Source organism: Uloborus diversus, chromosome 10 (genome assembly GCF_026930045.1).
Source record: "Uloborus diversus isolate 005 chromosome 10, Udiv.v.3.1, whole genome shotgun sequence".
Lineage (NCBI taxonomy): Eukaryota > Metazoa > Arthropoda > Arachnida > Araneae > Uloboridae > Uloborus > Uloborus diversus.
Genome location: NC_072740.1, coordinates 27399016 through 27423981, shown reverse-complemented (window position 1 = coordinate 27423981; position 24966 = coordinate 27399016). Strand labels below are relative to the sequence as shown.

The 24966-nt window shown below is 34.1% G+C and overlaps 1 protein-coding gene across 1 annotated transcript in view; it reads right to left on the bottom strand.

Moving 5' to 3' along the window:
* The window catches only part of LOC129231325 (uncharacterized), a 29408-nt gene extending 10528 nt beyond the window's left edge, over window positions 1–18880 (bottom strand). Inside the window, exons 1-4 of the mRNA XM_054865614.1 lie at window positions 18722–18880; window positions 11934–12157; window positions 6217–6370; window positions 2904–3029 (exon numbers count right to left, since the gene is read on the bottom strand). Coding sequence (XP_054721589.1) covers window positions 2904–3029; window positions 6217–6370; window positions 11934–12157; window positions 18722–18815 — 598 coding nt within the window. The 5' untranslated portion in view covers window positions 18816–18880. The remainder of the gene's footprint in view (window positions 1–2903; window positions 3030–6216; window positions 6371–11933; window positions 12158–18721) is intronic.
* Between the last annotated feature and the right edge of the window lie 6086 nt (window positions 18881–24966).

The window sequence follows — 24966 nt, the reverse complement described above, 5'->3', positions numbered from 1 at the left end:
GATTCTCATGGGCCAGAACAAAAGTTCAAAATCTTTAAAATTTTTCACAGTAGCTAGAGAATAAATACCATGGAAAAGGAAATAAAATTCCAAACCAAGAATTGTACTTTGATGTTTATTTCATTAATTGCATCAGATTTAAAGAAACCAATTTATGAACATTTGACTGCAAATTTTTGATATTTGTGGTTTCAGATTTGAACTTCTGCCTCTTTGTTGTCTATTTGTAACATTGAACAAATCATCATGACGTATGGGTCAGCTTCACGAGCTGCATGAGGCCCATGGGCAGAAGGTTGGGCACCACCCCATTAATGCAATGATACTTTAATGAATCCACATGTTTTGGCTGCATGGTATGCAACTCACAGCAGGGGACTAGACTTATACACGCAGGGCCGACGAGAGGCCATGGCAGCCGAGTGGGAAACAAGGGGCCCCTTGAGGGGTACCAGCTCTGAATCAGAATCAGTTTGCGTTTATGCGCTATAGCAGGTTTTTTTACGCAAATTCCCAGGAAAGAGACGCAAGAGACATTATTTTGCATCCCCAATAAAAGGAGGGGAGAAAAAAATGGCGAACATTTTCTCGATCGCGCTAAACACAAAGTTCCGAACTTAACATTTTTTTAAATTAAGTTATGAATACTTGAATTTTATACAAAAGAACTTTAACCTTGTTCTCTTTCTAATAGTTCATCTATTTCTGATGCGTTAGTATTTGGACTTGCAAAAGTCAGGTATAATCGATTGCCATTTTGAAAATGGCGCGATTTTAAAAATAGCACGAAAGCCAAAACAGATATTTTAAAAGAATCAAAATTAACTCAAATATACTAATTTAAGATTGCAAATGAGCAATTTTCACACTCATGTGAGAGAATGTTTCGTTTTTGCAATCGTGATCTTTGCGCTGGGTTCATTCGCTTGCGATTTTTTTTTTCTATTTCTATGTAATTGCCAATAATAATTGATAATTCATGGGGGGGGGGGGGCTGTTCGCTTTTTTCATCTAGAAAAATGTTTAGGAAAACAAAGGTTATGGGAATATGTTCTGCTTTTATGCAATCAGAGGCATTTGTTTTTATTTTATGGTAAAATGCAACTTTGAAGTAAATTTTGAGTTAATCTCATTGTAACTTACCAAATAGATTCTCATATAACTAAGTCTTTCAAGTGTATTATTTGAAAATAATTTTACAATAATAATCACAGAAAAAAAGGGCAAAATTAACCAATTTAGTTCATTCCATACTTTTTTTAAATCACTATGAGGATAGTTTTTTCTCCAAAAAATAGTAGAATAGTTTTTGTTGCATTTTATCATATAATTAAGTATTTTTGTGCTTTTAAGTCTTATTTTTGATTTATTTGCTTTCTTAAAGTGTTTTTCTATTCTTTGTAGCTAAGCCTAAAATGTGCTGATTTCTTGTTGTTAAGCCTTAGTGCTCTGTTAAGTGTGTAACTTGTTTATTTTAATTTACTGCTTGTCTTAGGTTTAAGAGGGCCATTGATCTTCATTGGGGATTGTAAATTGACTAGGAACCAGTCTAGCTGGGCCCAGAGCCTGTTGCTGGTCGTCACTTTTGTATTTGTATATTATTCATTTATATGCTAAGATTTATTGTTTAAAATTTAAGGGACTCATTTTTTCCACCAAAGGACCAAATCTATTTCATTAGTGGGTTCCTGTGACCCAGGTTACGGATAGTTGAGTGCAAACACTGAGAATGGTATAAATTCGTCAAGTTTTATGGCAGAGGAGGGCCTGGGGCCCAAACTCTCAAGGGGTCTGCCTTGGCTCTGGGCGGCCCTGTATACATGTGGCAAGTTTTCCAAAAATATTCTCTAAACAGTCCTTGAAATAAAGAGACTTTAACAAACATTTTCCAGATTTTAATGCAATCCTTTTAAAAGAATACTAAAGAAACAAATGCAGACACTTTCTGGTACAATTTCTCAATGTCTGATTGAAAATTAAAAATGACAAAAAATGACTGCATAAAAAGAAATAGAAACAGTACATTTGGGTACTTCCAGATGCGTGAAAATTAACTCTTATTTTCAAAATATGAATGTAATAAGGCTACAAGAAATTAAACAGCAAAATTGAATTGACATTCATTCAGAATTCAAACAGCAGTAAATAAAAATCGCAGTAGCGGAAACTAACGTTTTGAAAAAATTGCCATCACAAAAAACTAACCCATTACAAAATTGACTGTGAAAACGAAACTTTTCATGCAAATATGAACATCACACACTTGTAATCGAGAATATTTTAATTACATTTCATTTTCCTACTTTTAAAATGCTCATTTCCAAAAAATATTTGTGGTAAAATCTTCCCAATTTTTCCCTTGGAAAGTAGGAGGTACACTTATTAGGAAATTTTCCTTTTTTTTTTACAATCTTACAAAAAAAAGGAGTTTTTATATATTTTAGTTACCTTTTCTCTAAAGTAGTCTCCATTTTTTACAACTGATTGCAAAATAGTCTTTTTTGGCCATATTTTGGCTGAAATAGTTGTCATTGTCACCTTTGCTTCAAAATAGTAGGAATAGTCACGATTTTAGTCACTAGTGGCAGACCTGAGTACAGTACGGTTCTGGAGCCCTTTAGTGATGGTATGGTAAAACTTTACAGCATCTGCTTTTAAATATACATGGCAGAGTTTAAGTGCAACATATAATGCAAGAACTATAACAATTTGAAATTGTGTCCATCTTTTTGAGTCACCTTGCACTGTAAATTCTTTACAATAAGAGGAAATTGACATCAGAATGAAATCAGAATAAGCAAAATTATAGTTTATAGGAAAAAACTCAAGACCAGTTTCTAAAACTAAGACTCAAAAAGAGTAAAACGCAACAAAGCATTTTTAAAAAGATGCAAGAAACTTACAACATAAAGGATCATCAGTCACATGCTCATCACTACCATCTGGACAGTTTGCAATGCCATCACAAACAAAACCTCGCCAAATGCACTCTCCCGTGCGACACCTGAATTCATCACATGTTTCTTCATCTGAAAGAAAAGTAGTTTTAACAGAAAATAAATTATTAGAACCATACAACCAGTAGGAATAAGTAGATTATTTTTACATTTCTTTTCTCAAACACCTATACTCAAAATTTCTACTTTATGCTTTGTAAGTTAGGGACATTCTTGTCATATGTACCAATGGTTCCCATCTGTCCATCATTAATGTTGCCAAAACACTTTACAAAAAAACAAAAATAAATAGCAACCTGATAAATATATAGGATCAATTGAGCAAATTGATAAAGTACAAAGGCTGTTTGAAATATTTTTAAACAAATCAGAGAGGTAAGTAAGAAACACAAAATTTTACTCATCATTTATTAGGCAAAAATATTCAAATATTAAAGGGGAAAAAAGTGATATAAAAAACAAAGAATTCCAAAAATCATACAAACATGAATTATATGCTATTAAATTAAAACGGGTTTTGTGCTAAATGAAAAATTATCAAATAAGTTTTATGCTACAATATGATTAAAGTAAAAAACCAATGTAAAAAAAGCAAATTCAGAAGAAAATACAGCATATAGCTAAAATGGAGCCTCTTCGTCAGTACAAGAAGCTCACCAACACAACCAGAAAGTCATGAGAGAACCAACAACAATGCAGGCACTGGTTATTACACCAAAGAGAACCAACCAATAGGTATTCAGGACACAAGACGACAACCAATCAGAAGTCAGGAAACAAAAAGAGTGAAAAAAACAAAGAAACCGAAAAAGCAATTAGAAAAATTGCTTCCAAATATCATGAAAAAATGGAGTGCTAAAAAAATCATTGAATAAGTCTAGTCAATGATTTTTCCAGCACTCAATTTCTTCAGAATTTGTGCTTTATTTACTATGGTTACACTTTAATAAGGTTTTGTGCTCTTTAGAAAGAAGCACAGTAAAAGAAACAATTCCAGCTGATGATTTCAACAAAGCGAGAGTATGAAATATGAAGAGTTCCCTCGATTTCTCCAGGATCCCTCATACCTGGACTTTAAGACCATTAGATGACCGGGAGAAGTATACTGTTTCAAACAGAAAAAGAATTTTCCTAATCAGTCCAGGCGTCTTCTAGTAATCGGGGAGCATAGTACATAAAAAAATTCCAACAAAATCTGTTAATTAGTATTGACATAGCTGTAAATTAAACTGAAGGCGTCATGAAACATTAAATCTAGAATACTCTTCAAACTTCAGAAATTGGACACCAGTTACGACATATTTATTAAGGAATATAAATTTAATTGTCAGAAAGGGCGGGGAGGGGGGGGGACTTCTGTCTTCAACTCCCCTTGAATTGAACACTAAATATATTTCAAAACTGAAATATTTAAGAAAAAACTTTAATGACTAAATGAAGTTATTTATTAGCAAAAAAAATTATATTACATTAATTCAACTATTTTTGTAGCAAAATACATTTAATTTACTGATTTGCAACATGAGTAATAAATACATAAGAAGACTATAACTAAAATTAACAGGCGGCACCGTGAAAATCAAACATCCCAATGTGTAAGAATTAAATTTTGTTCAAGACAAGGTTCATCCTCCAAAAAAATGCACCGTTCATGCCAAAACCATGTGAACTGTGACATATCACTCAGCTGACGAAAGCTGGTCTAACAGTTGGGCTGAAAAGTTCGTAGGCTAGCATAGTAAAACATATTTTTTTGGTAAAATTCGATTACATTATTTAATATAGTTGCCTTCAAGGGTGATACAGCGATTATAGAGATCATACAGTTTTTCAATACCAGTTTTATTGTGCGATTTCTCTCTAGCCTCAGTTTCGGCTTTTCCCTCTGGAGAAGTGCTTAATTTCTTTCCAGCGAGCATTCTTTTGAGGTTTGCAAAGAGGAAAAAGTCGCTTTAGGGGTATATCTGGAGAATACAGTGCTTGAGGAAGCAATTTGCAGTCTAATTCATGCAATTTTGCCATAGTTTTCATTGATTTGTGGCATGGTGCATTGTCTTGATGAAACAGAACTTTTTTTCTTCTTCAGATGAGGCCGTTGTTACGTGATTTTGTCGTTCAAACACCCTAACAACCTTATATAATAAATGTTGTTGATAGTTTAACTATTTCCAAGGTAATCTATTAATATAATACCATGTCATCCCAGAATACTGATGCCGTAACCTTGCCACCTTGACTGTTGCGTCTTTCCAAGGTTTGGATTAGATTCATCGCGTTCAGTCCATTCGGCTGACTGTCGATTGGACTGTGGAATGTGGTGATGGAGCCATGTTTCATCCATAGTGGCATATCGACGACAAAATTCTATTTTATCACGGTTGAATATTGATAAACACTGTTCCAAATCATCAAAATGTTGTTGCTTTTGATCAACTGAGAGCAAGCGCGGCCCCCACTTTGCACACAGCTTTCACATGTCCAAATATTCATGCACGATATGCCTAACACGTTCCTTTGACATCTGAAAGGTCTCAACTATCTCAATCAACTTCACTTTGCGATCATTCAAAAGTATTTTGTAGGCTTTTTTGAAGTTCTCGTCCGTAACAGTCTCTTTGGGGCGTCCACTGCATGCATCATCTCCGATGTTCATTTCGTCCTGTTTAAATGTAGAAAACCACTTCTCAACAGTTGAGTTACCTGGTTCAGAGTCCAAATAAAGTATATCAAGCCAAATCTCAGCTTCAACAGTATTTTTTTTCACCAAAAAAACATTGCTTCATTAGCACACAAAATTCTTTTTTACTCATTTTTTACACAATAATGAAAGTTGCTTCACTTTTAATGCTATATCTCACAAACCAGATGTCCAACAACTGTGAAATTAATAAGTATATCTTTTGAAGGTTGGTACTAACTAAAAACAGCATGGATGTATTTCTATTAACGTCCTCTATATGTCAGCCTACCAAATTTTCAGCCCACCTGTTACGTAGCCACACAACTCTTATGAAATTTAAAGTTTCTTAGATTTCTCCAAGACCCCTCATCAGATCCAGACAAAATTAACATGGGACCATCTGAAATCTAATTTTGTTTGGAATCCCTTCCAAACAAAATAAGAATTTTTCAAACTGGTCCAGTATTCTTGGAGTAATACAAAAACATACATAAAGAGCCGCAAGACGAATTCATAACCTCCTTTTTTGAAGTTGGTTAAAATGGAAAGAAATATAATGAAACAAAAAAAATTAATCACCTTTCTTATAAGCAGTTGCAAGGACTGTAAATCCACTCCTAGGCAAAATGGCATACCTTATTTGGTATCTGAATTTGACATTTCCTACAGAAACATGAGATGACTCTTTGAACCCACAGAGATTTGTGGAATTGTTTCCCTCCTCATCTATAACCTAAAAAAAGCAAATTTTTGAGATATAAGCCTTAAATTTCAATGAACAAGAAAAAAAACCATTCAGGGAAATTAAAATGGAAATGATTTAGGATAGCGCTGAGGAAAGGTTACTATGTTCCAAAATAGCAAAATGCGGACACTTCCATTCACTGCACTCAACCACATCTTTTAATGCATACACACTTAGTATATTAAGGAAAAGCTGAAAATTTTACTAATGCAATCAATAAAATATACCACTGAAGCTTGTAAAAGATTTCAAAATGCATTCTGAATTTTATTTCTCATATCACTAACGCACAGTTAAACATTCATTTTTTTTTTTAAAGTTAGCTGCAAAAATGCAAAACTACTAAAGTAGAAAATAACAATTAAAATTTTGTGCTTTTTTAATTTATGATGCATGAATATTTGCAGAAACTCATGTAAATTTGTCACTACATGAAAATTTTCATTAAAAAAATAAGAAATAAAACATATTTTTGGATGTAAAGTGCTCGTAATAAAATTTTAGGGCTGTAAAGCCTTTTATAGACTCAATTGTCAGCAGGGTTGGCCATCTGGGGGGTGCAGTAGGAGCTATATAATGCCGGTGTGCAGGTAAACGGCATATCTACAAAAATGAGTTTTCGAGATATTTGAAGAAACGGGTTTTTGATTTCCAACAAACATCAATAAAATACTGAAATTTGATTTTAGACGATTCTGTATGTTTATATCGAAATATTTTTTGGGTAATCTGTTTCATTTTGATTTTGCAATCAAAATTTTAATCAAAGCAGATACTGCCGTTTACCTGCTCTTCACACTAGTAATTTTCATACACTTTTGACTGGTAATTAGCAGTACCTGCACAATATAATATCGAATGACCAATAATTACAGATTCGACATAATACGGAAAAGATACAATGTTACGAATTATATTAATTGCAAAGTGAATAATATATTTTATTTTAAACCTAAATAAATTCCGTGCATACACTTGACATAAATTTAATATAAATAAATTTATGGTAACTTAAAAATAAAATGAAAATTTTATTTTTCTACACAAATGTAGATAAATGCCATAATGTAAATACATATGTTGATTATAAATTTATTTAAAAAGATATAACTTAAATATGTATTAAACGAAATGACCTATATCCACTTGAAATAAATTTAATGCAATAAAATTTACATACCTACTCAGATACCAGATATACTTGCTGATTTAAACAGTCCTTGCTAAAACAAACTCAGTTTTATAGTTTATATTTTTTGACTTTAATAAAACCAGATTTTTCTTTTCTTTTTTAAAATTTATTTTAACATTTCTTTTCTTTTTTCTTTTTACGCATCTACTAAATCTTCCGATTCATCATTGACTGGCAGAGCCTCCCAAAAGGATCTTCGATTTTCGAGAATTAAGGGGCACAATTTCTGAATAATGTCACGTTTCATCTTAATTGAAATTCCTCTAAGTTCTGGACGAAGAGGAGGGGCAGACATAGAAGTCTTCAGCGGAAAATTATTTTTTAAGAAATCAAATTCTTTGAACCGATTATTTTCATGATTCGCTTTGTAAAAGAGATTCCGGGAACCTCGGCGGAACTCAACTTCGACGATGTCCTCTAGGTACGGTCTTGACATAGCTTTCAGTTTCCACTGAGATTATCCTGCAGGGAAACCACGAAAGTCATTTGTAGCCATGCTAATGACAGTCATTTTGTTGTTGTTGGAGGAAGCCACAAGCTCTTCAAAATCATGAAAATCAAAAACATTTCCTTGTCGTCTCTCTCTTACGCCATGATGAACAGAATCAGCGCTCATGAATGTGTGACCTGGTTCGAAATATCTGAAAGAAATTTATTTTCTTACAGTTGATCAGTGCAATCATGATGGTAAAAAGGCACCAATTTTTATTCTGGGTGGTACAATTGTCCATCCAGTAGACGATCGTTTTGCTGTCCCTCTCTAGTTCTAAAGCTTTAACGAAGGATTAGGCCATTTCTTCAGCCTTTCATCCAGCTATAGCTTCGTGCCAGAGCACACATATGTTTTTCCTCTTTTTATTGGATGCACGTTGAGTCTCCCTTTGGTCCCCAACAACGGCAAAGGTTTCATGGAACACCACTATCTTTTTCGTGAAGCAGACTGACTTGTGACCAGGAATATGGGGTAACCTTATAACCTTATGAGTGCTCTTGCCCCGATTCCTCTGACAGGGAATAGTCGACAAGGCATATGTTTTGGTTGCATACGGCATTATCGAAAAATCTTTTATGTTCCTGTGTTGTCACGTGGCAACTGGAAGATTCTTTAGGCATTTTTTAAAATTGTGACAAATCACTTAATATTCCGCACTTTGCAATAATGCAAGAAATCTCTATGAAAATTTGGGCGAAAGAAGTGCTTCATGCGTTAACAATGGCTCTCATTGAACTACTAAAAGTGCAGCTGCTTAGTATTAAAAATTGTAAAAAATATCGTCTGTGACAAAACAAAACAAATGGGACAACATCATTCTGTTGCTACACGTTTATTTATCGTCTGCCAAGTATTGCTTGTGTTTTCTCGTATGTTATCTTTTATAACTGTGAAGAATCAAAGAAGATTTTTTAAAAAATGTCTGAGGGCTGTGAAATTACAAAACTTTTTCTTTGACTTCATTTGAAACTAGGGGTACCCGCACGGCTTTGCCCGTAGTAGAAAAATTTAAAAGCTTGTATATTTGCCTGTATATTTACAAATGATGTATGGTGAATTTATCGCCAATTGGCTTGCCCAGGTTACGGTTCCACATTATGATAACTTGGAAATTTACTCGTCCATCTTATGATAATCTTGCTCGGGAAAATGTTCTTAAAATTGGAATAGAAAAAGAACAAAATCGAATTTTCAAAAAAATTGCTTTGAGGTGCACACCCCCATGCTATAAACTAACTTTGTGGCAAATTTCATGAAAATTGGCTGAACGGTCTAGGCGCTATGCACATCACAGAGATTCAGACATCATTCAGACATCCTCCACACAGAGAGACTTTCATCTTTATTATTAGTAAAGATAAAGTATAATTATTTTCCCTAAATAATTGTTTTAAGTCTCTCTTGTGCTATTTCCCAATTTTACGGAATGATAAAATATGACCTGGCACGCACACCTACATCTAACGGGATGCGACTAGGAATCATTTTTAAAAATGCAACATTGTATCTAAATTTGCCAAATAAAAAAAAAATTTTCAGACGTCAAACAATTACCTCCCATCGGGATACTATTGCTTGTGCTTAGTTGAGATAAAAAAGAAATCGCGAGAACGGTTTTTGCATCTTGGTGCAAGTTTTGGCAGCGATTCATTTATGTTCCCATTCTTCGAACAACGGTTTTAAAAAAATGCTTTTTTTTTCTGTGGCAACCAAATAAACATGCTTTGACCATAAAACTATACTAATATAGATTTCAAAAATGCAAAAAAAAAAGAAAATCGAAAAATCTGCAGTTACTGCCATTTACCTGCACACGGCAGTATACTAAGAACACTCGACTGAGGGACCCACGTGATAAAAAACTAAAATAATCTACTCTTGCACATGAGAACTTTGCAGTATTTTTATTGTTGTCAACAAACTGAAAAGTAAATTTTATTGTAATCATAATAATTATAGATCTCTGGATTTCTCCCAAACTTAAAGCACTTCTTTTTATCCAAATGTTTAGATTTTGCTACTTGGTTCTAAGGATACCTGAGAATACCTACCTAATTAGACTTCCTAGAAAAAAAATCTGCCTACCATACAATCTGCATTAAGCCAGATTGGGTTTAGGACTGTCTGAAACTAGCTTAATACAGGACAGGTGGTTTTTTACTGTCCAAAACTGCCTAAAACTGTCCGAAAGTGTCTTAAACTGTCCAAAAGTAGGCTAAAGCTAAAGGGGGTGTAATCTAATCAATTAGTATTTACTGCAATATTTGTAATGCATAAATAAAAATATTAATAAGTTTCAATTAATGAGTATTTGAAAATATTTTTCTCCGAAATGTTTATTAAAACCATTTTAAAAATAAAAATTGCCAGTAACTCTATTACATAAAAACTTCCTTAAGTAAATTGGTAGAGTTATGAAAGGAAATTCACAACACTACCAAGACAACTAATTTCAGTTACATTTATATCTCAAAGGAATGTTGTTAAATGTGTAATATTTAGGTGCCAAAAAATAATACTAATAAGGTTTTCTGCATACAAGTTTTATTGATGTTGTAACAAAAATTCTTTTTTAACTCATAGACAAAAGAACAATAAACTGATTATCAACTATAGGCACTTGTATTTTAAAGCTCGTGCAATTTCATTTTTCGAATTTATACTTTTATTAAATATAATACATTCTGTAACTACAATAAACAAAAACTATAGTAGCTTGACATCTTTTAGAAACAAATTATTGGCACTTTTCTTAAGCAGTTTGGTGGTAATTTAGTTTTAGATCATGAAATCAGAGACATAGGAAGGGGGTGGCATCGGGGCAGTTGCCAAGGGTGTCAAAACACTAGGGACACAATTTACGCAAGCATTGCAAAAAAAGGAAAAGAAAAAAAGGAAAAAGAAAAATTCAGGCGGCCACGAAACGTATGCTTCACAAGACCAAAAAAACAAGTAAAAACTGGGGCGGCATCAAAACACAATCTTTACAAGAAAAGAGGTAATAAAAACCAAGCAAAACGGGGGAGACATTTAGGTATCAGGGGCACATTGGTAGAAGGTCCATGAAGGTCATTGCGGCCTCCCGAAAATCATCTTATTCAGCACATTTTTCTTGACGTTTTAAACAATTTTTTAGACAGTATAGCATTTTTGTGACTATCTTAAATGATGACTAATATTTCTAATAAAATGTAGGTATGTATGCATATTCATATTTTAATGTTCGGTAAATTTCGGAATTTCATTCAGTAAATTGATAACTTCTCCTTCCCAAAAATGTAGACTCAAGGCACCTCTGCTAGGCATAAAGGTTTCAAAAGATAAAATAAAAACGAATCAAAATTGAGGCGGCATCAAGACAAAGATTTCACAAGAAAAAAATTAAATAAAAACCATGCAATATTTTTTCCTCCGAGAATCCTAAAAAAGTGTCTAAACACAGACTAAAATCAAATCATTATCTACAATCCTACCACCCCATAAGGAAGCCCTTTGTCTTCTTCTTTTACCGCCAACTCGGACTTGCCAAAAGTCCCAGAACTTTTGGAAAAAACTCTCTTTGTTCCATTTATAGGTTATCTCCAGTGGACCCTAGGGACAACTAAAGTATTTCCTGTTTTCTGTACGAAGATGCAAAGAGAGGTATTTTTCCCAGCGCATAAGTTGAATGAGAAGTGTCGTTTCCCAGAATTCTTATCAGTAAATTTTGCTTTAAAGAATCACAGAGGGTCAACTATAATCACTGATTTTTTTTTTTTTAACATTATGATTAAAACATTTAAACCAACTGCTTTAAATTGTTGACAACCCAATGATAAGTATGAAAAAAATATCACTAAAGTTATAAACAAAGAAATAACAAATACCTCAATGTATTCAGTACACTTCCCATACAAATGACCAACATTGAATGCGGAATCCACACGAAGAATGACACCACTATTACGAGTATGAATAATAATTGTGCAATTCACACTATCAATGGGCTTGAAGTCATGCATAGCATTTAGTTTCATCGCTGATCTTTCACCATATCCAGAAAGATAAATGTCAACGGTGTCATTTGAAGGGCAAAATGCCTCAATTGATTCTGAAACAAAAATAAAATTTCATAAACATAGGGAAAAACCAAAAAGTATAAAAATCATTTCCTTGAAATCAAATTGGTTTTTCAAGAACAAGGAGCTAATTTTGTATCTTTTTTAGCCCCCCCCCCCCTCCACCTCAAATCTACAATTGTGATTTGGGAGGAGGAAATAGAATCTAACAGAATTCTGAAATAGTTAGAAGATGCATGTTTAAATTCAAGGGATTATCTATAAAATACTCCATCTTAAAAAAAAATTCCTTTCTCTCTCCCAATTCCCCACTACAGTAAAATCCCTCTAATGCGGATACTAACGGGAAATTTTTTTTTGTCCACAGTAGAGAGGTGTCCGCAGGACAGAGATTTAATAATGTTATTTGCATTGGAACTGGGGAATTAAAAATTGTCCACATATGAGGGGTGTCCGCCTTTGAGGGGTGTTCGTTAGGAGGGGTTTTACTGTATGCTAAAATGTAAAATCACCCATATCACTAGTATCAATATCATAAAGCTTCGCCCCATAATCAATTTTCAGTCGGTCAACTGTTATTACCAAGGTTTGCATTTACTCGATATAGCAAGTTTTTTACGCAAAATCATCAGAAAGGGACGCAACTTTGGCCTAAACTTGGGTCTTGAGGACCCAAAGGAAAAAAACAAAAAAAAGTTGGGGAAAGTGCTGAATATATATTTAGTATATTGTGCTTTTATGCTTTAGTGAAAAGAGGAATCAACAGAAAGAAATAAAAATAATCATCCCTATCTCTTTGTCAGCTATTCAAACAACCCCTATTTTTGACCAGTCAATCTAGTTTTAATGATAGGACAGGAGATTACATTGACCTCCTGAGGAGCTCAGGGAGCAAAATATTGCAGATCCAATCACAGCCCGTTATACTGACATGGACTTAGCCGGGGAGGGGGGCTGTTACCCCTCCCTAGAGGGAATATCTAATCCCACGTGTCCCCTTAAGGTCACAAAAGATAATTTAAAACCGCAATTTTAGGACTTTCAATTTCAAAAACATTCCAGATGAGAGCCGCCTCAAAACCCTCACCCCCTCCCACCCCCGCTCCTAATCTAATAAAAAATAACATTTTTTTTCTTTTCTTTTTTTTTTTTTTTATTTATCTGAAACTTGAAGTTTAAGAAATCTCAGAGTTTGACTCTCCAGCTCCCTGCTTAAGTAGTGTAATGTTGCGAGACATAGCTTAAGTATTATATCTTTTTAATGCTAGGTTAACTCTGAATTTCCAATCCCTTTCCCTAACATTACCAAAGATAGCTCATGATTTTAGAGTTTCAACTGGAGCACATTTCCAAGGGTTTCCCTTGTGCTCATCACTTCCTATTGTCACCAAACAGAGTCAAAAAATGCATTTTTAGACGTTAAATTTCCAAAAAATTTCGAGAGAGAGTCCCCTATCTCCTTTTGAAACGCTTCAACATGTAGCTTAGATTTGTGTTTCTAAAACTTCAAAGTCAAGACATTTCTGGGAATAGCTCTTGAATTCTCGCTAATTGCAAAACCTCATCAAAGCTCTCCTAAAATGTTTAAGAACTTCACTCCCGAAAATTTTCAACATACAGTTCCCCCATTTCCATTAAGTCACCAATACCCCAAAAATAGCCTAAAATAGCATTTTTAAAGCTTCAGTCTCAGAAAATTACTGAAACTAAACCTTTGACATCACCAAAGTTAACCTAAAATTGATTTCAATTTTGAAAGAATATTGAAAGGATACACACACATATTATACAACACACCTTTCTCTTAACTGTAACTGAATCGCCAAGAATTGGAAATTTTGGCATTTATTTTAAAAAATTATCCCGGGGCAAACCCTGGAACTTTTCCTTGACCATCTCGAACACCACCAAAGATGGACTAAACCTGTGCCTGGTTTACTGCAAAAACGGAGTAGCTCCATTTTCAAAGTTCTCGAAAGGTCTGCATAAGAGCTGGAAACACCAATCCACTTTGTTACATTTACAAATACAAATATACAAATACAAATGTGACGACCAGCAACTCACTTATATGCTCCTGAATAGTTAAACATGAGAAGTCATGAAAAAGAAAAATTAGAATTTGATGTAGTATTTTAAGCTTTAAGTTGGATCTTTAGAAAATTGAAATTGGGAGCTACTTTTTTTTTTTTTTTTTTGGCAGCAGCAGCAGATCCTTCAATTTGGAAAAAGTTCTGTGGAAGGTCCACTGCCCCTCTGCCCCTCCACCCCCCCCCCCCCCCCGCCCTTCTAATAGCCAAAGAGCCTAAAACTGTTTTTAAAACTAGTAAGATTTTGGTATCTTTAATTTAAAGCAAATAAATTGCAAATAAAATATTTCTCAACATTAAATGTGTTTTATATTTTATTAATATAAATAAATAAAATTCCTTTCTATTAATATTAAAGTCATAAAATTCAAAATCTGTGAACGAAACTCGATGCTCTTTAAAGAGCGTCATATTTGTAAAAGTTAAAGGCTGAATTGCTGTCTGAATTTTATTTTTGTTTCAATTATTTTGAGTTTTTACTAGATATATATAGTTAATATTTCTAGCACAATAAGAACAATTTAGAATAATGTGAAGTAGCATATAGATATTGATACATCAGGGATATAGGTATTGATGCATACCATCTCCAGAACAATGCCCCCCTCCCCCCCAAAAAAATAATAATATGACATCCTACAAGACTCTTCTGAATAATTCCAGAAATTATAAAAAAAAATACCCCAAAATTCCAATGGTGCAGCTTGAGGCCATGCCCGACTCCCTCTCCAACAACCTCTTGTATAAATTTTCAAATTTCAAATTGCAGTTGAACCCGCTTAATGGAATAGCCATTTTGCCACGAAAAAGTATTCCAATAAGCAGGATATTCCATTAACCGGGAAAAAAATAACACATTACATTGGTTTGGTACATTGAAGATATATTGTATTAAGCGGGATATTCTTTCAACCAATATTCTATTAAGCGGGCTCGACTGTATTTCATTTTTCAAATTTGTTTGAATATTTACAAAATTATCCGATTTTTCACAAAAAACGGACCATGTGAAAAATCATGGACTGGCCCCTGAACTTTGTTTAATTTTTAAATTTTATGTGTGCATTTATATGCTCAATTTGCTCAATTAAAATTTTACATAGATTCATTATTCACAGGGATCCACCATCCCTACCTGAAATCCTTACTTCTTTCCACTCCACGGATGATAGTGGACTCAAGAAAAATTTTCTGAAGACAGTCTGAAATTTTCGGAAACTAAGAGGAACCTAACACCTCCCCCCCCCAAAAAAAAAAAAAAAAAAACTTTTCAAATATGCATATAAAAATCATTGAAAAAAACATCTCAAAAGTTTGTTTTTTCGTAAAATGATTTTTCAGTTTTAAAATGTGTCGTCAACTCCAAATTTTTTGGAAACAGCAAACAAAAAAAAATTTTGGATTTTTTGGAACACAAACACTTCTGTTCCACTCCCATTAGCTTTTAATAAAATTTAGACAAGCAGAATAACATACAATCACTAGAACAAGAGCTAATGCACAGAACTTGTCATTACTTGAGTTTCTAATGAATAACGAAAGATTAAGCATAAACATCTTAGACCTAGATATTTTTTTCCAGGGTTGCGGAGCTGGAGGGAAAGTGAGACTCCCACTTCCGACATTTTGGAGCCTTCAACTTCTTTACCCCAAAACCAGTCTGACTTCGGCTCTGCAAGCACTGGCAGAGTAGTAGGTTTTGAGGGAAATGACTGACTATATCTCTTGAAATTTTTAACCTTCGAATCCCAACTCCAACTCCTCAACCATGAATTTTTCTCCAACAATTAAAATTCAATAAGCATATAAGTTTAGATATCTTTTTTTTAAACATTTTAGAAGAATGAAATAATCATTTTGAGGAATTGAATTTAAAATTACAATTGTTCAGAAAGGGGTAGAACCAATGGATTATAATATAATTATAGGCCAACAAATATAATTTCAATCATATGTAAAATATTTCACTGTGCATAAAATTCAAAATAAGTATTTAAATTGATAATAACATAAGGTATGCTGTTTCAGGTAAGCAATTGTTTAATGTTACATAAAACTTGCATAAACAAACTTTTTAAAAAAATTTATTTAATTATGATGGGCAGGTCATTACGAACTTGTAGTACAATTAATTATTTCAAACCAAAACGTTATGTAATGTAAGACAAACAACGTTAGAAGAAGCACAAATGCTTGAATGTACATCAATATTTTAAAAATGGCTCAAAAGACAGGAAAAAAAAAAAACTCTTATAGATGCAGTGGCTCAGTCAAAAAAAGTTTCTGGGGAAGGGTTTTCAAAATTGAAAATTATTGCTTTCTCTCTCATTAATTTCTGATTAGCAAAATAATAATATTTGATATATTTAATCAAACAGTTTCTCTGGCTTAGTATTTATTCATTTACATCACTTGTTTGAAAGTAATTAATAATTTGTATTGATATCCTAACAGTTTTAAAGTGAAGAATATGGGGTAGCACAATATATTTATCGTCATCTTTTTTTTAATCTTTAATCTGTTGTACAAGGTTTTTTTTTATTTTTTCTAAATGTACATCAGAGCTAAGCCACATAATCTTCTTCTTTAAACTGCTATATAGAAGCTCTAAATCCAAAAGAAGAATATTTAAAACTCTCACATATTACATGCACAGGTCGAAATCAAGAAAATAAACAGTAGTCACTCTGTCAAACGCAATCAAATAACGGTATCAATCTCCATCTCTCGATGAGAATTATGAATAGATAGAAAATCTGACGCTGTAAGCATTCTCCTCCTTGGTTTCCCCAAAAAAAGATTTAAGCAGCATTGGTGCTGAGTGACCATGATTGCTTTTTGCCTTTTATTATAACAATATTAGCCCTCTCACTGCACCAGTTAGGGGTGCTTATCAGGAAATATTACTTGTATAGTTGAAAAGTAATTAGTGAAAAGTAATACTTGGGGAAGGGGGGGGGGATGAATGTGTTGGAGTTCTGCGAGGGGTTTTAAACTCAACATCCTTCCCGTGGCCGTGCCAGAACAAGTTAGATACAAAATAAAACTTCTATATTTTTGCAAAACAACTTGCTCTTTACATGGAGGCTTTATCTCCTGTACTTATACAGTAAAAACCTTTGTTATAAGGCCCTTCCTCAGGGGTTCCCACCTTCTCCTAAATATCACTAAGAGGTTGGAAATCAAGGGGGCACTCATAGGGGGGGGGGGGGCAAGTGGGGGCTCAAGTGCCCTGCCCCTTAAAAATTAGAACTTCCTTGCTTTTAGTACTTTTTTCTTTGCAAAAATGTAAAAACATTTCTTCACCAGTCTTTAATGAATAAGTTATTAAAAATGTCAAATTTTAATAACTTTAATCTGCACTGAAATCAGTTTTCACAGGGAAAATATCTGAGTCCCCTCCCCCCAACTTACAGTTTTACATATGGGTGCCCTTGTTGCAAAGCAAGAGCCACACCAAAAAGAGAACAACACCCCATGATCTAAAAATTTCAATGGTATAATCTGCACCATGACCCCCCCCCCCCCCTTAGTTGAGCAACCCTGCCTTACTCATAATGTCACTAAATATTTATGGTGAGAAGTCCCAGAATTCTAAAAAGGAAAAGTGTAGCAAATAACTCTTGCAATTGAACTACTTATTCTGCATTCAAAAAAAATATTTGGAAAAATATATGCACTAGATGACACTGGGGAGAAGCTGGAAAATTTTGAATTTGTAACTTCCCTTTCTCAAAGATGATATATATAAAAACTTACGTGTTTGTGTTTGCCTACTTAAGTGTTTGACCTCTAACGCAAATTTTGTTTTGATAGTTAGCATCTTATTCATGGTAGCGATTCTATAGAAGATTCCGAGTTATGGAAAAATTAGAAATGGATTCCCACCCTTTATTATAAAAATGGCCCATGTTGATGATGAGCACATAATTTATGCATGAATACAAGAGAGCATAACTGGAATCGATTAATAATTCAGTACTACATTATTTCTAAAGTGAAAATCCTAACTATCATCAGAAACATTTATGATTTATTGGTCAGGCACAAAACTCAGAAATTATTAAAAACCGCAAAATTCCAGAAATTTGTATCGAAGACGTTTTTGAAATGTATTACAAAAAAAAAAAAATCTTAGGAAAACAAAATTATAAAAGATCCAAATCTATATCATGCATATATATATATATAAATATATATAATATCTGCTTTTGGACATTAAATTTATACTTGCAATGAAACCTCAAAGCTAATCGTTTACGTAATGAACGCAGTTCTGACAAGCTAATAGAAAAACGAAGTCCAAGTAAATTCTAACATTGTTTTTAGAATAAGGTTTTAACAGAGGGTAACTCTTGAAACATAATGCCACTCCAACTTTCTGAAATATGTACAGTAGAGACATTAGAAATAATGAAATCCAATCATGTTATTTTTAAATCCATTGTATAACAGCAAGGAAGACAAACAGATGATCGTATAAGACATCGCAAAAAATATGCTCACTTCTCTCCAGGAAATTATATCTTTTACCGTTAGCTCCTGTATTTATCATAAAGAAAGCTATTAAAAGATAAGACAGAAACTTAAAAGCTGCCATCACAAGTTAACCCACTAATTAATAAAGAATATAATTAATCAAATTTCTTTCATCACACCCGGTTGAGAGAAATTTTAAATACAGACAATATCCATTTTGATAGAGCATTCATCTCCATTCATTTCGAAAGTAAATATTGCCGTTAAATTTATCGCTAGATGGCGGTTGATCTGCTTCCCCGCATTTCCCGCTGAAAGTCCAATAAGAGTGCGTTCGACGAGCACGACTGGTAGCGACCAGTTAAATAATCACGTGACAGCTAATGATCACGTGCTCCAATCAACTGCTTAAAATGGTAACCGGTGCGGTAACCGGTGATCATAGAACGCCGCGGTTAGTAACTGGTTACTTACCGGTGACAGGCGAGGTTCGTCGAACGCAACCCAAGGAGGATAGAAGGAAGGGAAGACGCCTATTCACCAAATGTCCTAAATAAACAAACAAACAAACCACTGACGTAGACCGGAAGTAGCGAGTCTTATTTCCGGTTAAGCGCCAATCTCCATTGCTAGAGATAGGTGTTCATAGCGAAAGCGATTTTGTTGTGCTTCTTTAAAAAGCAGAATAATGTCTTCTGCGTATTTCAATGCATTAAATAAGAAAGACAAACTTAGTTATTGTTAAAAATTATCTTTCAATGGCTGTGACCTTACCGATCCTTATGGATGGCGAATCTATTACTAACGATTGATGTTTACAGTGTTCAGGCAATTTTGTTTTCTTTCAGTTCTAAGTAGAATCATGTCTTTTGCGTATTTTAATGCATGAAATGAGTATAATAGGCTTTGCTATCTCAAAAATTGTCGATCAAAGGATCTGATTTTCCTGATCCTTTAAATACAGAAATAAGAAGAAAAAAAAATGAGTCTTTGTTTGTCGATCATTACCGCGATTTCAATGATAAGCATTTATGAATACCTCCTAAACAGAAATAAAGTTGATACAAAGTCTGCTTTCAAGAATCACAAATCTACTGGATTGCAAGTACGTTGTGAATTGTAATTCCTATTCTTAAGTTGAAGCTATTTTTTCAAAGATGGAAGCTTTTCTTCACTGTGTTCACACAGAATGGCTATGGCAGGGAGTTTTGGTGTCATATTCAATCAATTCTCCTGTTGTAGCTTTTCAGTTCACACACACTTATTACAGTTGCTACCTAATTTTCAGGTTTGATATTTAATATATTTTATTACATATTTGTTCATCACTTTTTTTTTTTTTTTTTTTTTGTTTAATCAACTTGCTTCTGTAGCAAGATTGATAGGCATAAAAAAAAATTGAAAGATAAAAAAATTTAAATTTAATCTCCGAGTGCTTTCTCCTGCGTTAAAATTGCTTTGAATGTAATACCAATAGCTATACTATGATACTATACTATAACTTTAGTTAATGAGTTTGTTTACCGATTGTCGAATATCTAAATTTGTTTACAATTAGAGCGCCTAATATTAAAGTACCGTCAATAACTCGAAGTCCCAAGAGACCTGCCAAATGGTTCGAGTTATTGATAGTTCGAGCTATGGGAAGTTTTTTTCTCATGAGGTAATGAATAGTGGTTCTTTATTTTAACACACAAATCAAACTGTTTGAAACCCGTCAAAACACTGGAAACTTTCAGCTTTGCAGGAAGCAAATAAAAAATTGTTCAGGTTGAGTTTTTCTAATAATCAATTTAATATAGATCAATATAGATCTTCACACATTACAGTAAAAATGCAAAGCTGATGAAATTAAGGTGAATGTTTCCAGCTCGTAAATACCTCGCACAAAGTGTGTTTACTACATAATATTCATTAAGATTCATTCCTTTCGCTTTAAAGCATTGGCTTTGATTCGACGATCAGGACCTTTAGAAATTTGAACATCTTTATTTCTGACATCTTATTTGCTCCTGTCCTCATGCTGTACCCGAAAGCAGAACAACATCCCCTCTTTTTACGAAAATTTTGCGCCTTTGAAATTCATGATTAATTTAAAAAATTCAATCAAACTACAGATACGTAAACAGAGCAATTCGTCGTAAGAAGCAATACAAATAATACTTCCGCCGGAAGTTTTGAGTGACCCCGTGCAGCCCTGCCACCTAGTGTTCAAAAGAGTAAGCGTGGCTTGGAATTTGGTGAATAACGCGGGGAAACGTGTAGCCGAAACCATAACCGGTTTTAACTGGCGCAGCGAAAAGTCTACCAAAAACATTCGGCTTTAAAGGGGTTCGGCTTTAATTCAGTGCTGTTTGCTCAGAAATGGTAGTGTAATGCTGTGTTTAATGGTGAATATTTTGTATTCATTATTTCTTATTATGATTACATCTTTGATCCTCGATCTTTGACTAAATTTGCTCAGCACACAGTGCATTATGTTGCAGGGTTTGTTTCTAGAAAGCTGTCGCGTACTTGTTATGTGCTGATGCTGTTATTACCACTGATTCCAATTCGTTAAAGTAACAATGCATTACGATAGTCAAGCTTTAAAACATTACCTCTTTCCCCTAACATTACTTTAAATTGTTTTAATTATAAATTTACATTAATGAAAAACCTAATTAAGTCTCAATTGTCTTCTTTGATTCAAGTTTCAATTAAATTACGGACAAAATTATATTGTTCTTTTGTAACTTTTTATAACTGGCAATTTTTTAGTTTTTCTAGGTTTTCTCTAATTTTTGCCACTTTTTCTAGCAAAATTAACCTTTTGCTGACAGAACGCGGTCTAGGAAGATTGGGCGCCGAGCATATTGTGCCCAGTATTCCCGGGGCCTAAAATGCTCGGCGCCCAATGTTCCCGGCGGCGAATTTTGAAACGCTCTCAATGCTTACGTTACGATAGCTACCGTTTAGTTAATCAGGTGACAGCTAATTATCACGTGCTCCAATCAACTGTTTAGAATGGTAACCGGTTGATCATATAACGCTGCGGTTAGTAACCGGTAGAACGGTGAGGTTCGTCGAACGCAAGGACTGCTTGCGTTCGACGAGCTCAACTGGTAGCTACCGGTTAATCGATCACGTGACATCTAATGATCACGTGCTTCAATCAACTAATCAACATATTAATACGGTAACCGGTTGATGATAGAACGCAGCGGTTAGGAGCCGGTTACTCAGTGGTCGACCGGTTAGGATCGCCGAACAAAACCAATTGCAGTACATTGGCGAAATGAGAAATAAAAACGAGCGCGTTCTAAACAGCATGGTAACCTGGATACATTAAAGCAACCCCGAGTAAAATGTAAGCAGGGCCGCCCCTTTAAATTGTGAGGTAGCAATTGCAATGCGAAATATTGCTGTTTAAAGTTTTAGTTCGTTTTAATTTCACGATTTACCTTTTTTGTGTTGTGAAATATTTCCGTTTTCGTAGGGTTTCTTTTGAATCTTATTAATTTACGTCTGTATTGTTGTTATTTTTGGAAAATTCTGCTTGCTTTAAACATTCGCAATAAACTCACATTGAAAGAGACGCAGAACAAATTCAAACATGGTAGATAATACATGCTGTTTCAAAATGAGTTTATTTGACTGTTGATTTTTTTTTATATTCTTGAGAATGGTAACTGAAATACGATCTGAGTGTGCTTCTCTTATGTTGTTGATGTTTTAATTTATTGGTTTTCTCTGAACAATGTTGAAGATTTTGGTTAGTTCATAAAGTTTTTTAACAATAAAAATGTCGTGAGAAAATCTGTAAAAAATACTACCATTTAATGATCTAAGAAAGACATTTTATCTCAGGAAAGAATATAATCCTTTTCATTTAATTTGTAATTTCACCTTCATCTGTCTCAGTTTTTAGTTTTATAAAAAAAAAAAAAGGGGGGGGGGAAAGGATGGGTGGGAAGATGTTGAGTCACTGCTCCTATGCTCTGTGGGGCTCGCGAGAATTTGAGCGACCAGTGACAGCCTTTGCACACTCCCCCCCCCCCCATTTCCAAGAAAAAAATGAAATGACACGTTTGTCTACCACCAACTACTCGCAATCAGTAGTCATTGGCCCCAGGAACTGTAAGCTGTTCCATTTTGATTGTTTTATGCTCCGAGCTTGTGTCACTCCTTAACTGTACTAAATCATTATAGTCTAATAGGTGTGAGTTCATTTGTATGCTAATGATAATAATATATTCAGAGCTCTAAAGAAAAAAAAATTTTTTTTTTGGCCTTGTTAATTTTGCCTGAATGAACTGATAATTGATAACAATTTGCAGATTGCACCAAAATCTTAATTATATTAAAATGTTCCCTATCAAAGGAGTTTACAGCAAATATTGTATAATTGACTTTGAATTCATAGCACCTGTGATAGTTAAGTTAGAGGGGGGAGGGGAGCCAATTGTATTGTAATTAACTCTGAATTTGGAACACTTCAGAAGTGATTGGTGGTCGGGGGAAGGGGGGGGGGAGGCTCTTGAGCCAAAGTAAGCACCCTACAACATGTGAGCCACCCATGTTTTTTTTTTAGGTTCAAAGCAATCCATATAAGTTTGCAGAAGGAGCTTGCAGTTAATTATTCTTGCATTATAATTAATTTTGAATTCATGGCACTGTGGAAGTGGAAGGAAAATTGGGGGAAGGGCCAGATCTGAAGCCTAAGTGAGCGCAAGATATGGCATGCTTCTCCATGACATTCAATGGTCTTCTCAACTTCATACTTTGTGCAGAATAGGGAGCTGAATAAGATTCAGTGCAAAGGGTTGCGAGAGCCCATGGTGCCCCTACCAATCCTTACGCCCTTATGAATGAAGAACCTTTCAACAGAAGACATTTTGACAAAACCTTATTCTTTTCAGCCCTCCATAAATATATCACTTAGATTCCAAGCTAGGCTCACTATAGTTGGGGCAAACTTAACCTGGGAATATTGTGAAGGCTACGCAAATCCTAATCACAGCATTACAGAGCTGCCGGTTAGGTTTACACCAGGCAGACATGGCCTCTTGTTGATCCCGTCGAAATTTAAACTTCCTATAAGCAGGCCTGTCATTTAGGAGGGTCAATTGCCTCACCCCTAGCTTTGAGATATTAATGTTACATATAAGGGGTTGTAGTTTCTGCAATAGAATTTGCATTGAGTAAACACCCTCTCCCACCCCTCAAACCCTGGAAAAATTCGAAATGACAAGCCTGCTTATACGAAGTATTAGCAGTTCAGGAATACTAAGAAATTAAGAATTTCTGTACTTATTCATGTCTTGAGCAAACCAATGTGATTTTAGCCAATTGTAATAATTACTGTGAATAAGAAACAATTACCTTTTCACAGATTATAGGTAGTTCAAGTATTTGGTAAATATTCACTTCAAATTACTTCAGAGTTACGAGAAGATTAGTTTTCAGTGGCTGATTTATGGGTTTAAGAGGCCCATTGAAATATTTTTTGGGGACCCCTTTGTCTGTAATTATCATAATTGGCTGGATAGCCAATTGCGAGCCTTGGCCTTTTTCAGGAGATCCCGCTAGGCTGTCCTCCTCTTTGTCGTTGACCTCCAGTTTTTGATTTTAATGAAATCAAAATCAGAGTCCACACAGTCGACCTATCTTGTTTTTGGTCTACTCATTGGTCGCTGTCCAAATGGGACCGCACTAAAGACCGTCAACGCAGCTCTGTCATTTTCCATTCTTGAGAAATGACCAGCCCATCTCATTGTTTAGTTTGGTAAATTTCAAAATATTGATATTTCTAAAAATTTTATTAAGTCTTTGCCTATCATAGAACTAAGTAAAGAAAATTAAAAAAAAAAGGCTGCAATTTTGAATCCTTATGGTCCTGGGAGCCCCTTACAATTGCAACATGGTAGATCTGCCATTCCATCTTTAGAATTTTTTTTTTTTTTTTTACTTGTCTTGATGCTGTCCTAGATATTTTGGTCTAAACTCGGATTTTTTAAATGCAAAACCAAAATACATCATAGCTTCAGAACAACAGTAACATACCTAATCACAGATATAACACTAAGATATCTTACTGTTGCTTTGAGGGGACAATATAGGGTTTTTTTTTTTAAAGAAACACAACCGAGATTTTATTAGTTTTTAAAATAAATTGATATGATATTCCGTTATCATTCTTTGTTTTCAACTTTAACTTTTTAATCACCAGTAGGATTGCAGGAAAGGTAGGAAAAATTCTTAATATTTTTTGACTGTTCCACAACCCAACT